Source organism: Camelus bactrianus, chromosome 11 (genome assembly GCF_048773025.1).
Source record: "Camelus bactrianus isolate YW-2024 breed Bactrian camel chromosome 11, ASM4877302v1, whole genome shotgun sequence".
NCBI lineage: Eukaryota > Metazoa > Chordata > Mammalia > Artiodactyla > Camelidae > Camelus > Camelus bactrianus.
In genome coordinates, this window is record NC_133549.1 from 39,376,219 (window position 1) to 39,388,643 (window position 12,425).

The window sequence follows — 12,425 nt, forward strand, 5'->3', positions numbered from 1 at the left end:
GTTAAAGACCTCATACCTTTGATAACACAGCCTGACAGTACTTGAGCTGCCCCGGCAGCCCCATGGGGCTCATGGCTCCTGCCTCCTCCCTGTTCTCTGGGTGCTCCCACAGTTGCTGGCTGAGAGCAGTGCCCACTTAAGCACCACACACTCATGCTATCCTACGCAAATTGGGCATTTTCCTAAAGGCACAGCATCCGCTCTCCAGAGGCCCCTTTGCATGCTGCTTTTCATGACACTTATCTCCTCCAAGGTGGAGAGGACTCACCAGCACTTGGGTGGGTGCTGGGACAACACTCCTGAGGGCAGGAGGTGAAGGGGGCGGTGCACATTCCACAGCAGTGGCTGTGGTTGGGTTCGCTGCCAATGCATCGAAAATCTGAGCAGGGTCGTGATATCTTGTTTTCCATTTCCACCCAGTTGTACTCTAGGAGTTACAGGGGAGAGGTGGAGAAGGCACAAAGCACCTCTAAGTGCACTGCAAACACCCCTACCCCCGTAGGCAGAATAACAGGCCCCAAGGGCCACCAAGGGCCCCTAATTTCCCAAACCTGTAGAAGTGACTTTGCAGATGTGAAAATCTGTTAAATCTGAAAAAATCTGAAAATCTGAAAAGTCTGAAAATCTGTTAAAAATCTTGAGATGGGGAGACTATCCTGGGTTAGCCAGGTGGGAGGTTCCTAACATTTTTCACACACCCGTGCCTGAGGCATCGGTCACATTGGTACATGACAAACTGAGATTTGGGGATACCTATAGAGAGCCTGTTGGGAAAAATGATCACATTTTCTATATCTTATGTGATTATGAAAATGAAAAGGAAGATGTAATATGAAGTATTAGGAAAGATATTCAATACTGAATTTGTATAAAACATCCAAATTGGAATCTCCCAGACTTCTTAATGTGAGAAACTTGAGCTTGCTTTGGTGAGCACAACTTTTTAACATCAGATGTTTTACATGATATGACCACAGGTTAATTCCCATTCAAGGGTCTTTATCTTACTTTAAATTTATTTATTTTTTAAGCTTTTTTTTTTTTTTTTTTTTTTTTGCAGGGGGAGGAAATTAGGTTTATTTATTTATTTTAAAAAAATTTTATTGTTGGTACCGAGGCTTGAACCCAGGACCTTGTGCGTGCTAAGTACATGCTCTACCACTGAGCTATACCCTCCCCGCCAACAAGGGTATTTTTTAAATTGACATAACATTATATTGGTTTCAGATGCACAATACAATGATTAGCTATTTGAGTATACTGCTTTAATTATCCCCACAATAACTCTAGTTAACATCCATTACCATTCATGGTCACAATCTTTTTTCTTGTGATGAGAACTTTTAAGGTCTATTGTTTTAGAACCTTTCAAATATACAATACAGTATTATTAACTATAGTCACCATGCTGTGCTTTAGCTCCCCAGGACTTATTTTATAACTAACAGTCTGTACCGTTTGATCCCCTTCACAGATTTCACCCACTCCCTTCCCCTCAAGGCTCTTTAACGATGATCTTTTCAAGTACTTGATCAACACCACCCACAAAAATCTTGGCCCAAGGAGGTGATCAATTTAAAACTAAATTTTACAGCCATTTGAAAATTTACAACAGTTTGAATGGTATGTAAAGACTCTAATTTATTTACTTTCAATAACTCTAAAAAAATTCTTGTGATAATCAGAATAATAAGTTTAGAATCCAATCAAGCTGTTTTATTTCAAGTATTTTAAAATAATGTTGAGGTTGGAATGTGCAGAGAGGAGGCACCATGCAGCCAATGTGGGCTTCCCAAAAAGGGCACATCAGCTACTGACAGGGAGCCATGTCCACTATAGATCAAAGAGAGAGGTTCCAGACAGCCTCTTGGAACCACATTCCTCCTGGGCCCCTGGCCTCCTGGACCACCCCACCCCCACCGTTCCTCACCTGGGGCTGGGTACCAGACTCTGACTTTCTGTCAACCATCTGCATCAGCATCGACATGGCAGTACGTGTCCAGGGACAGACACTCTTTTTGCTGGGTTTCCCTCATCCTGCTCTCCATCTGTGGCTGTGCCCTCAAGAGCCCCAAACAGGATCCTCCAGGGGCCACCAGCCTAGGTGCCTCAGTTGCCTCAGTTGCCCCAGTTGCCCCAGGCCAGCTTGAGCGCTGAGGGGACCCATATCCTTCCCCACCTGTATTCTACTTGTGACACGCCAGCACCTCCAGCCAGACTAGCAGAAGAGAAGAATCCATTCAGCCAGAGGAGAAAGGCAAAAACGCACTTCCCTGCCGCCTCCTCCACCCCTACTTCCCTCTGGGCTGGGTCCACATTTCTCTCCTCCACCTACAAGCTGTGTAAACTTTAGCTAGTGTTGGGGAGGGAGGGAACGTTCCTCTCCCCTTCTAGGTTCTTCTGGTTGGTCTAAAAATTAGAGTGACATGAGACAGAGTAAGAGGAGAAAGTCTAATTGCATGGGAATCCCACATGCATGAGAGGGTCAGAGACAGAAAGGTAAAGTAGGAATTTATGCCATCTTGAACTAAGGAATGGGACAGGGGCCCGGGGCTTCCAAGGACTGGAGGGTCATTCACAGGATGGGAAGTATTACCAAATCAGGTCTGTGTGACCAACACGCATGCAGCAAGTTTACCTTTGAGATGCCAAGGTGTGCAGCAGAGTTTATTCACAGGGAAGCCAACTGAGACAAAAGAAAAGCCTCAGATCCGCCTCCTGAAGGCGAGAGAGTTGGGAAATTGATGAAATAAGCAGGTGGTCTTAGGCGTGGAGAAAGGTGATTGGAGGCAGGGAGGAACATGAGGGCATTGGTGTTCTGCACAGGTGCATCTGGATTACATGCTTCTGCATATTGAAAAATAGAGGCACTTAGCGTGATCTGAGGGTTGAGTTTTCTGGCACTGATGTCAAAAGGCCGTTCATCCAATACCTGCTCAGGCCCAGTTTTAGGGTCAGTGGTCCCAACCAGCCTTAGCCAGCTTGCACTGGGCAAGAGGTGACTCCAAGTTCCTGCAAAACAACTGGGCTATGTGAAGCTGGGAAGGTATGCAGTTAAAGAAGAAAAAAAGGAAAGAAAGAAAAAAATAACTAAAGCAAGGTTAATCAGTGAAGGCAGTTTACAAGCAGAGGGGTTTTTACAAGCTGCTCCCCATCTGTTGCTCTACAAGACAAGCTCAAAAATTCCTGTTAGTATCAGCTTCTGTTAACTCTATGGAGTACGGTTTCATAGGAAGAAGAGCAGATGTTTGGTAATTAGATGTTTGCCCTGCCATGTAGATGCAGCCACTTAGATAAAATTTATCTCCGGTAATAACTTTCTTTGGGGAAAATCCCCATTTAATTTCCTCTAGTTAGTTAAGGGAGGAGCAGTAGTTTCTCTTGAACCCACAGGGTCTCCACTGCCTTTAGCTCAAAATAACACACATGCCAAAGTAGCACACCTTGGGGAAGCCTGTTCTGAATCCTACATTCATAACTTAACCTTTCTGAGCCCTAGTCCAGACCTCTGCAAAATGGGGACAATAGCACCTGTCCCAGAATGATGTGAGACTATCACATGAGGTGATGTGTGTGGAGTGCTGGCACGGGGCCTGAACCAGGGGAAGCCCTGGTGGTGCCAGGTCTGTCAGTCAAACAGAGACACACAGACACAGAGACCATTCATGGAAAGGTGCAGAATGAGGCCAGTACCAGTCCCAAGGTTGGCTGCTTGCTGCTTGGAAGGCTAATACTCTAGAGACAAGCATTAGTGGAAAAGCAAAAGTTGCTTTATTTGGGAGGCCAGCAACCTGAGAAGATGGTGGACTAATGTCCTAAGACCATCTCCAAGTTACTGGTCAGAGGATTTAAAGGTGGTATGAGGGAGAGGGGCTGCCAGGTGGGTGATGAGCTCGTGCACAATTCTCAGATTGGTTGGCATCAAGGTGAAGTTTCAACTGGTGCAGACATTATGGAAAATAGTATGGAGGTTCCTTAAAAAACTAAAAATAGAGTTGCCATATGATCTGGCAATCCCACTCCTGCAATTCGAAAAGATACATGCACCCCCAATGTTCATAGCAGCACTATTTACAATACCCAAGACATAGAAGCAACCTAAATGTCTATCAACAGATAACTGGATAAAGAAGTTGTGGGGGTGTGTATGTGTATATATATATGTATGTGTATGTGTATATATATGTATATACAGTGGAATATTATTCAGCTATAAAAAGGAATGGAATAATGTCATTTGCAGCAACATGGATGGACCTAGAGATTATCATACTAAGTGGAGTTGGAAAGAGAAAGACAAACTTCATGTGATATCACCTATATGTAGACTCTAAAAAAAATGACACAAATGAGCTTATTTTCAAAACAGAAACAGACTCACAGACACAGAAAATAAATTTATGGTTACCGGGGGGCAGGCTGCAGTGGGGAGGGATAAATTGGGAGTTCAGGATTTGCAGATACTAACTACTATATGTAAAACAGATAAACAACAGGGTCCTGCTCTATAGCACAGAGAACTATATTCAATACCTTGTAATAGTCTATAATGAAAAGAATATGAAAATGAATATATATGTATAACTGAATCACTATGCTGTATACCAGAAATTAACACAATATTGTAAACTGACTATACGTCAATCAAAAAAAAAACATGATACACATGAACTTATTTACAAAAAAGAAACAGACTCACAGACATAGAAAATAAATTCATGGTTACCAAAGTGTGGGAGAGGGACAAATTAGGACTTTGAGATTAACAGATACAAACCACTATATATAAAATAGATAAACAAGGCCCTACTGCATAGCACAGGGAGTTATATACAATATCCTGTAATAAACCATAATGGAAAAGAATATGAAAAGAAATATGTATATATGTATATCTGAATCACTTTGCTGTACGCTAGAAACTAACACAACAGTGCAAATCAACTACACACCAATAAGAAAAAAAAAAAGTGAAGTTTCAAGTATCAGCCATCTTCTGGTTTCAGCTGGTCTGGAGTCTACGTGACTCTGGTCAGGAGTTTTCATCTGGTGGGGGTCTACTTCCTGTAAAAAAAACTACTTAGGAATACGTGTCAGAACTTCATCTGTGTCTTTCAGGGAACTGGGAATTCCGTGACTCTGCTGTGTGGCTGGTTTATAGTCTGAATTGTTACCAGTTTCCTGGCCCAGCAGCTATTCTTTGTTTCTACATCTTCACATTTCCTAACCTTTAGCTCTTGAGCCAGACTTTTGAGACTCGGGGAGTCCTGGGAGACTAAAGCTTTTCTACAAACAAGAGGCAGCTGGAGGACTGGGGTCAGGGATCTGGGAAGGCCCCATAGGGGGCCTGGATGGTAACAGTGATAGGCACACTGCAGACCTACAGACACTGAGGCCCGAAGACACAGCAAGTTCACACACGGACACATGCAGGGTCGCAGAGATCTGAAGCTGCCCTGTCCAGCCCTACCCTTTCACCCTAGACAGGAGCCATCTGGTTGAAGCTGGATCTGACCTACCCTTCTGGGAGAGCTGGTGGCATCAAAGGGAGCCCTTTAAGCTCCTTTCCACTTTGATATGCTGATGGAGAGGGCCCTGGCCTGATTCCCGCAGACACTCTGGAGACACCAGCCCCAGACCTGAAACCCCACCGCCTACCTTTTTATTTTTTGATCTGGTGGAGTTGAAGTAGGAGTAGAGCCAAGAAAGGATTTTTCATCCTTAATCCACAAACACACAGACACACCCACAGAGACACAAGCAGACAGGACAGAAAAGCACTTGCATTATGCTTACAGGCCGCAGCTCCCTGCCTGGGAGGGAGGGGACCCAGCAAACTCTCAGATCCAAATCCTCTGACTCCAAATTCAGGGCTTTTTACTCTATGCATTTAGCACTATCTCCACCCTGACTACCACCACTGCCATCCCCACTGTGACCACTGTCACATCATCATCACTATTATTACTGCTGTCACCACTACCACCAGCAACAACAGCATTGCCATCACCATCCCCATCATAACTGCCATCATCACCGCTATCACCAGCATCAGCACCATCCCCACTACCATCACCTCACTGCAGCCACCACCACTGCCATCACTACATCATCACACCATCACTGTCTGAACTGATGCAGGAGCCCTCTTGGACCCTGATAGAGCATGGAGGAAGGCCCCAACGGGAAAGGCAGAAGGAGAGTGACATGCTTCCTAGGAGCCCAGAGGACGAGGTGAGGTCCAGAAGCTCCGGCATCTGCAGCAGCCCTGGATTCTCCCAATCTTCAACCTGGCTGGAGACAGTGTCTTCCCAGCCGAGTCTGAGCCTCCTCCCCACCCCCTTCCTGCACCCACAGATAACTGGCCCCATAGGGTGTGGCCCTTGTGGCTTCCCAGTGCCAGAGCCAGCTTGGAGAGAGAGCCCAGGAGGGATGAGGCGGGGAGGGGCAGAGCCCTGTCTGCACCCACAGGATTGGCCAACCTGCGTCCCTTTCAGCCAGCACCTGACTAGAAGATGCCTCAAAGTGGCCTCAGCCTCTGCCCTGAGTTCTGCCAGTCTCAGCCATGATGTGGGCACCCAGTGGGCAGAGCTGGCCTCAGGGGCCATCCTGGAGGCAGAGGTGAGGAGGGAGGGGGTCAGCAGGCCCCAGTGGGGGGGGGGGGCGCAATGGACAAGTTCCGGATGATCTTCCAGTTCTTGCAGTCCAACCAGGAGTCCTTCATGAACGGCATCTGCGGCATCATGGCCCTGGCCAGTGCCCAGATGTACTCCGCCTTCGACTTCAACTGCCCCTGCCTGCCGGGCTACAATGCTGCCTACAGCGCCGGCATTCTGCTGGCGCCACCACTGGTCCTCTTTCTCCTCGGTCTGGTCATGAACAACAACGTGTCCATGCTGGCTGAAGAGTGGAAGCGGCCGCCAGGCCGCCGGGCCAAGGACCCCGCGGTGCTGCGCTACATGTTCTGCTCCATGGCCCAGCGCGCCCTCATCGCGCCCGTCGTCTGGGTGGCTGTCACGCTGCTCGATGGCAAGTGCTTCCTCTGTGCCTTCTGCACGGCTGTGCCCGTGACTGTGCTGGGCAACGGCAGCCTGGCGCCTGGCCTGTCCCCGCCCGACCTCGCCCGCCTGCTGGCCCGGGTGCCCTGCCCTGAGATCTACGACGGTGACTGGCTGCTGGCCCGCGAGGTGGCCGTGCGCTACCTGCGCTGCATCTCACAGGTGAGGGCCCAGATGGCCTTGGGCTGTGTCTCCCTCATGGACCCGGTCGCTCAGAAAGGGCCCAATCCCCTACCTCCAGAAATGGGGCTTCCTCAGGGTATGGTCATGTTTCCCTGAAACATTGGGGTTCCCCAGCCAGGGCTGGGTCTCCCCCTTAGATGGAGCTCTGTAGGGCAGGGACATTCCCAATAGAGTTCCAGGGCTTTGAAAGGCAGAGCCACGTTGTCTCCCCACTCAGGGCAGTGCCACCTGGGGAAAGTGCTTTGACTGCCTGGGTCCAGAGGCCTGTGCCCTGTCCTGAGGTCCCCAGAGTGGACCCAGCTGCTTAGCCAGCCCCACATTCTCTATCCTGAGCTCCAGCTTAGAAGCCTGTAGGAATTTGCATCCTTTCCCTCTTCCAGGCCAGGGCAGTGGTGAGGCCTGTGGGTGGCTGGGCCATTTGGGTACATTTCCCTGGCAAATACTCCCAGCTGGCAAGGAGTGGGAGTGGGAGCTGAGGGTCTGGTGCCCTGGGGGAGGGAGGGCTTGGGCGAGGGGATACACTATTGGGATGTGCCCTAACTGCAGGGTTGGAGGGCCCACTGATGGGGAAATCCAGAGCTCAAGCCCTCCCCAGCCCCACTCTCTCATGTCCTCTGCCCCTCTAGACCCTCACCCATCTAAACCCTTCACCACAGCACCCCCAACCTCCACAGTCATTGTATGTGGGGAGGAAGACCCCAGCAGAGACCTGGGCTGTCAGAGTTGGGGCAGGAGGCAGGGGGCTGGATACTGCATACTCTGTTCTGGCAAGTCCAGACACCCCAGCTTCCCCTTCAGCCAGAACTCTCCCCTGTGGGGCTTGCATCACCACCAGGTGCCCCATGTGAACCTCACACTCTGAGTGCACAGTTTGGACTCCGATGCCCTCCCAACCTGCACCTCTGCTCCTGTGGGCACTTGTTCATCGTCCCAGGCCTCAGGGCCTGGGCAGCTCTCCCTCCACCTGACCTTTAAACCATCACCTCACGAACTAAAAGGGCCCCCTGACGGCAGGCTGTCTGGCCTATAGACGTGTGTCATTTGGCCTTCAGGTATTGAATTCGAAATTGAACTTTAAAATAGTTGGCATTATCTAAAAACCAGAAATTTTCACATAAAAATACGATTTCCACCTTTACTCAGAACATCAGGCGATCCAGGCCCACAGGTCCCACGTTTTCCATCAGCCCCCACCTGATGTCAGCTCGGCCGCAACCCGTTGACTCCTACTATAGGCATTGAGGTTTACCCTGCCTCGCCTGTCCTGATCTAGCCAAATGCTTCTGTGTGGAACTGGGGGTTCCACAACTGAAGCTCAAGTTGTGGAGAGCAACCTACCCCACAGCGAGTTATTGACAGAACAGAGCTAGAACCCAAGTGTCCAGTGCCCTTTAGCACAGAGGCTGAATGATCATCCAATCCATCTCTGTGACCCTTGGGGGCCCAGCTTAGAGTCTACACAGAGGAGGTGCTCGCTGAGTGCTGGCGACTGAAAGGGGACAGACAATACCAGGAGCCAATGGAGAGGTACAGAACTCAGAGGAGGAGGTTTCACTACGGCCCTGGGAGGTCCAGGAAGGCTTCCTGAAGGAAGAGGCATGGTTAGCGTATTCCTGTTGGCCTCCTAATAGTGGCTACAGTTACTGAGCACTAACAGGTACCAGGCACTGTGTTAAAATTTATTATCACATTTAGTCCTCACAACCCTGTGGGATAGGTACAATCGACAGCCTCATTTTGTAGGTGGGGAAAATGAGGCACAGCAAAGTCACTTTGTGCCCAAGCAACCATTAAGGACAGGCATACCTCTTTTATTGTGCTTTGTTTTATGATGTTTGCAGATATTGCTTTTTTTTTTTCTTTCTTTCTTTTTTTTTTTTTACAAATTGAAGGTTTGTGGCAGCCTGCATTGAGCAAATTTATTGGCACTGTTTTTCCAAGAGCATGTTCTCACTTCATGTCTCTGTGTCACATTTTGGTAATTCTTACAATATTTCAAACTTTTTCATTATCATTATATTCACTATAGTGATCTGTGATCAGTGATCTTTGATGTTACTACTACAACTTACTGAAGGTTCAAATCATGGTCAGCATTTTTTAGCAAAAAAGTATTTTTTAGTCAAGGTACGTATATTGGGTTTTTTGTTTATTTTTGTTGGGGGAGGCAATTAGGTTTATTTTTATTTATTTATTTATTTGTTTGTTTGTGGTACTAGGTATGGTGGTACTAGGGATTGAACCCAGGACCTCATGCATGCTAAGCATGCACTCTACCACCGAGCTATATCCTCCCCTCTTATATTGTTTTTTAAGATATAATGCTATTGCATATTAATAGACTACAGTATAGTGTAAACACGACTTTTACACGCATTGGGCAACCATGTGACTCACTGTATTGTGATATTCTCTTTATTGTGATGGTCTGGACCTGAACCCACAATATCTCACGCAGTGTGAAAGCATGCCTGTCCTGGAGACGGGCAAACCCAGGCAGCCTAATTCTGAGGTCTGCCCAGCTAACTGCTGCATATTGAGGGCCAGGCCTACATGCAGGGCAGTTTATTCACATGATCTTGTTTCCATGAGATGGGCATGTCTCTGCCCATTTTACAGAAGAGGAAATGAAGGCCATGAGGTGCAGTCACTTGCCCTTGCAGTCGGTGCTCTCTTCCCTAAAGGCCCTGACACAGAGTGTGCTTTAGGGGGTTGGACAAGCTCAGGAGGCCGAAGGGCAATGCCTGGCTGACTCTCTCTGCAGGCCCTGGGCTGGTCCTTCGTGCTGCTGACCACACTGCTGGCGTTCATTGTGCGCTCTGTGCGGCCCTGTTTCACTCAGGCCGCCTTCCTCAAAAGCAAGTACTGGTCCCACTACATCGACATCGAGCGCAAGCTCTTCGACGAGACGTGCACGGAGCACGCCAAGGCCTTTGCCAAGGTCTGTATCCAGCAGTTCTTCGAGGCCATGAACCATGACCTGGAGCTGGGTCACACCGACGGGGCCCTGGCCACAGCCCCTGCTAGCTCAGCTGCTCCCCCTGTCACAGACATCGGTGCCGACGAGGAGAGGGAGAAGCTGCGCGGCATCACCGATCAAGGCACCATGAACAGGCTGCTCACGAGCTGGCACAAGTGCAAGCCGCCCCTGCAGCTGGGCCAGGAGGAGCCGCCGGTGGGCAACGGCTGGGCTGGGGGCGGGCCTCGGCCTTTACGCAAGGAGGTGGCCACCTACTTCAGCAAAGTGTGAGCCATGGCCAGGTTAAGAGGCAGAAATGGGGGCCTGAGCCCACAGCATCTCAGACCCCCAAGCCAAATGGAAAAATGAAAGCTGTAGGTGCTGGCAGCAGGCCCCAGAGCACAGCCACGTGCCCAGGCTTCCACCTGCCCACCTGAGGCAGGAAGCTTGGAGCTGGAAGGGAACCTCACTCCTCCAGCTTTGACATCATCCTGGATGGCCCTGGGGCAGCAGGGCCATGAGCAGTATGAGTCTGAAGGGTTTAGAACTGGCTTGGTGGGGACGAGCTCCCACCTGCCCGGCCCTGCCCAGCCCACTCCACCCACTGGTTCACTATCTCCTCTCAGGTCCTATGAGCATCCTGGCCCCAGCATCCACGTATCTGTGTTTTTCTCGGATCTCTGTTTCCTTATGCTCAAGGCTCAGGGAGCAAGAGTGTGTCCAGCCATCTCATGAAGTAGGAATCCTCTGATTTTGGCCCATCTCCTGAGTGAGGCTGAACCAGCCAAGGTGGGCCATAAAGACGTGACCCAGAGCCTCACCTGGTGGGACACATCTGGGGTGACAGGTGATAAGACAAGACGCCAGAAGCTAGGCCCACTCAGGAGAAGCCAGAGTGTGGCTCACCATGGAGGTCATCAAGGTGGACTGCACATTTATTTAGCACTGGGCATGAAGGGCCTCCTGTCTTAGTCATTTGAGTTACTATAACAAAATGTCGCAGGCTGGGTGGTTTATAAACAACAAAAAGTTCTCTCTCACAGTTCTGGAGACGAAGTCCAAGATCACGGCCCCGCCAAGGTCAGGTTCTGATGGAGGCCCTTTCTGGTTCGAAGCTGGCACCTTCTCACTGTGTCCTCACCTGGTGGAAGAGGCTAGGGAGGTCTCTGAGGCCTCTTTTATAAGGCTTGAAGCCCATGCCTTTGGCACCTCCCAAAGGCCCTGCTCCTTAATACCACCACCTTCGGGGGTTAAGATTCAACATACAGCTTTTAGAGGGACATATTCAGGTCCTAGCGCATCCTATGGAGGGGTCCTTGGAGACACCGCGACACCTTCCTCACATCCAGGTCTCAGAGGGAAATCAGACCATTCCCAGAGCCTGAGCATTTAGAAGAAGAAGCTGATGTCTTCCCATTTTCTCAGAACCCCTGTGCTTTTAGAGGGGCCCTTTTAGAGGGGCCTCTAAAAGCTGAGAGGCTCTGCCCTGAGGTTGGAATGAGGGTGGACAGGTGGGAGGGGAGCTGTCTAGAGTGGAAACAGCTCAGACTCCAGAGTTAGAAAGAACTGGGCCAAATAAACTGTGTCCCTTGGGCCACTTGTTTCATTTCCTGTGCCTCAGTTTCCTCATATGTATAATGGGCATGAGGCACCTACCTCATGGGGTTGTGTGAGCATTTGATGGGTGAAGCGTGTAAAGCACATGGCACGTGGTAGGCACTCAGTACCTGGCGGATAATGTGCATGTTGATTTCCGAACCTAAGGGCTTACCCTCCACCTCCCCCTGGACATAAGGGGAGGGGACATAAGGAACTGGAGCTACCCTGGTCAGGGGGAGGCTGAAGGCCAAGGAGATGGGGTTCTTGCCTTTCCCCAGACACTCACCTAAGAACTCATATTGATCTTGATCCTTACAACACTGTGTTAATAATTTCCATTCTTCTTTGGGCATCCTTCCCTCTATTTCCACTTCTGAGACCCAGTCTCCCTCCCTTTAATTATTTGGGCAGAGGGCAAGCCTTCGAAGCCAAGGGGGCTGGAGGGCTCCTCCAGGAGTGGGACTTGCTCTAGGGGAGGATTCAGATAAGTCAAGACCAGGGGTGTGTTGGGGCGGAGGGGCTGTTTTCAGTGGGAAAAGCCAGCCTAGACACATTGGGAGGTACAAAATGTGGAGGAAAGAGTAAAGCTTTGGGTCAGGCAGACCTGGGTTCAAATATTAAAGCCG

General features: G+C 49.5%; 1 protein-coding gene across 1 annotated transcript; it reads left to right on the forward strand.

Annotated features, from left to right (window-relative positions):
• The first annotated feature begins 6,079 nt into the window (after positions 1–6,079).
• Positions 6,080–10,582, forward strand: CALHM1 (calcium homeostasis modulator 1). Its single transcript, XM_010970964.3, has 2 exons — positions 6,080–7,220; positions 10,006–10,582. Exons 1-2 carry the CDS (start codon positions 6,669–6,671, stop codon positions 10,489–10,491), a joined length of 1,038 nt encoding a protein of 345 aa, XP_010969266.1. The 5' UTR covers positions 6,080–6,668; the 3' UTR covers positions 10,492–10,582.
• The last annotated feature ends 1,843 nt before the right edge of the window (positions 10,583–12,425 follow it).

What these genes read in the sequence shown, in the direction of transcription:
- CALHM1 (XM_010970964.3), top strand. Translation starts at nt 6,669, where the DNA reads ATGGACAAGTTCCGGATGATCTTCCAGTTCTTGCAGTCCAACCAGGAG. An exon ending in ACCTGCGCTGCATCTCACAG is followed by an intron (nt 7,221 to 10,005) that starts GTGAGGGCCCAG and finishes CTCTCTCTGCAG; the next exon opens with GCCCTGGGCTGGTCCTTCGT.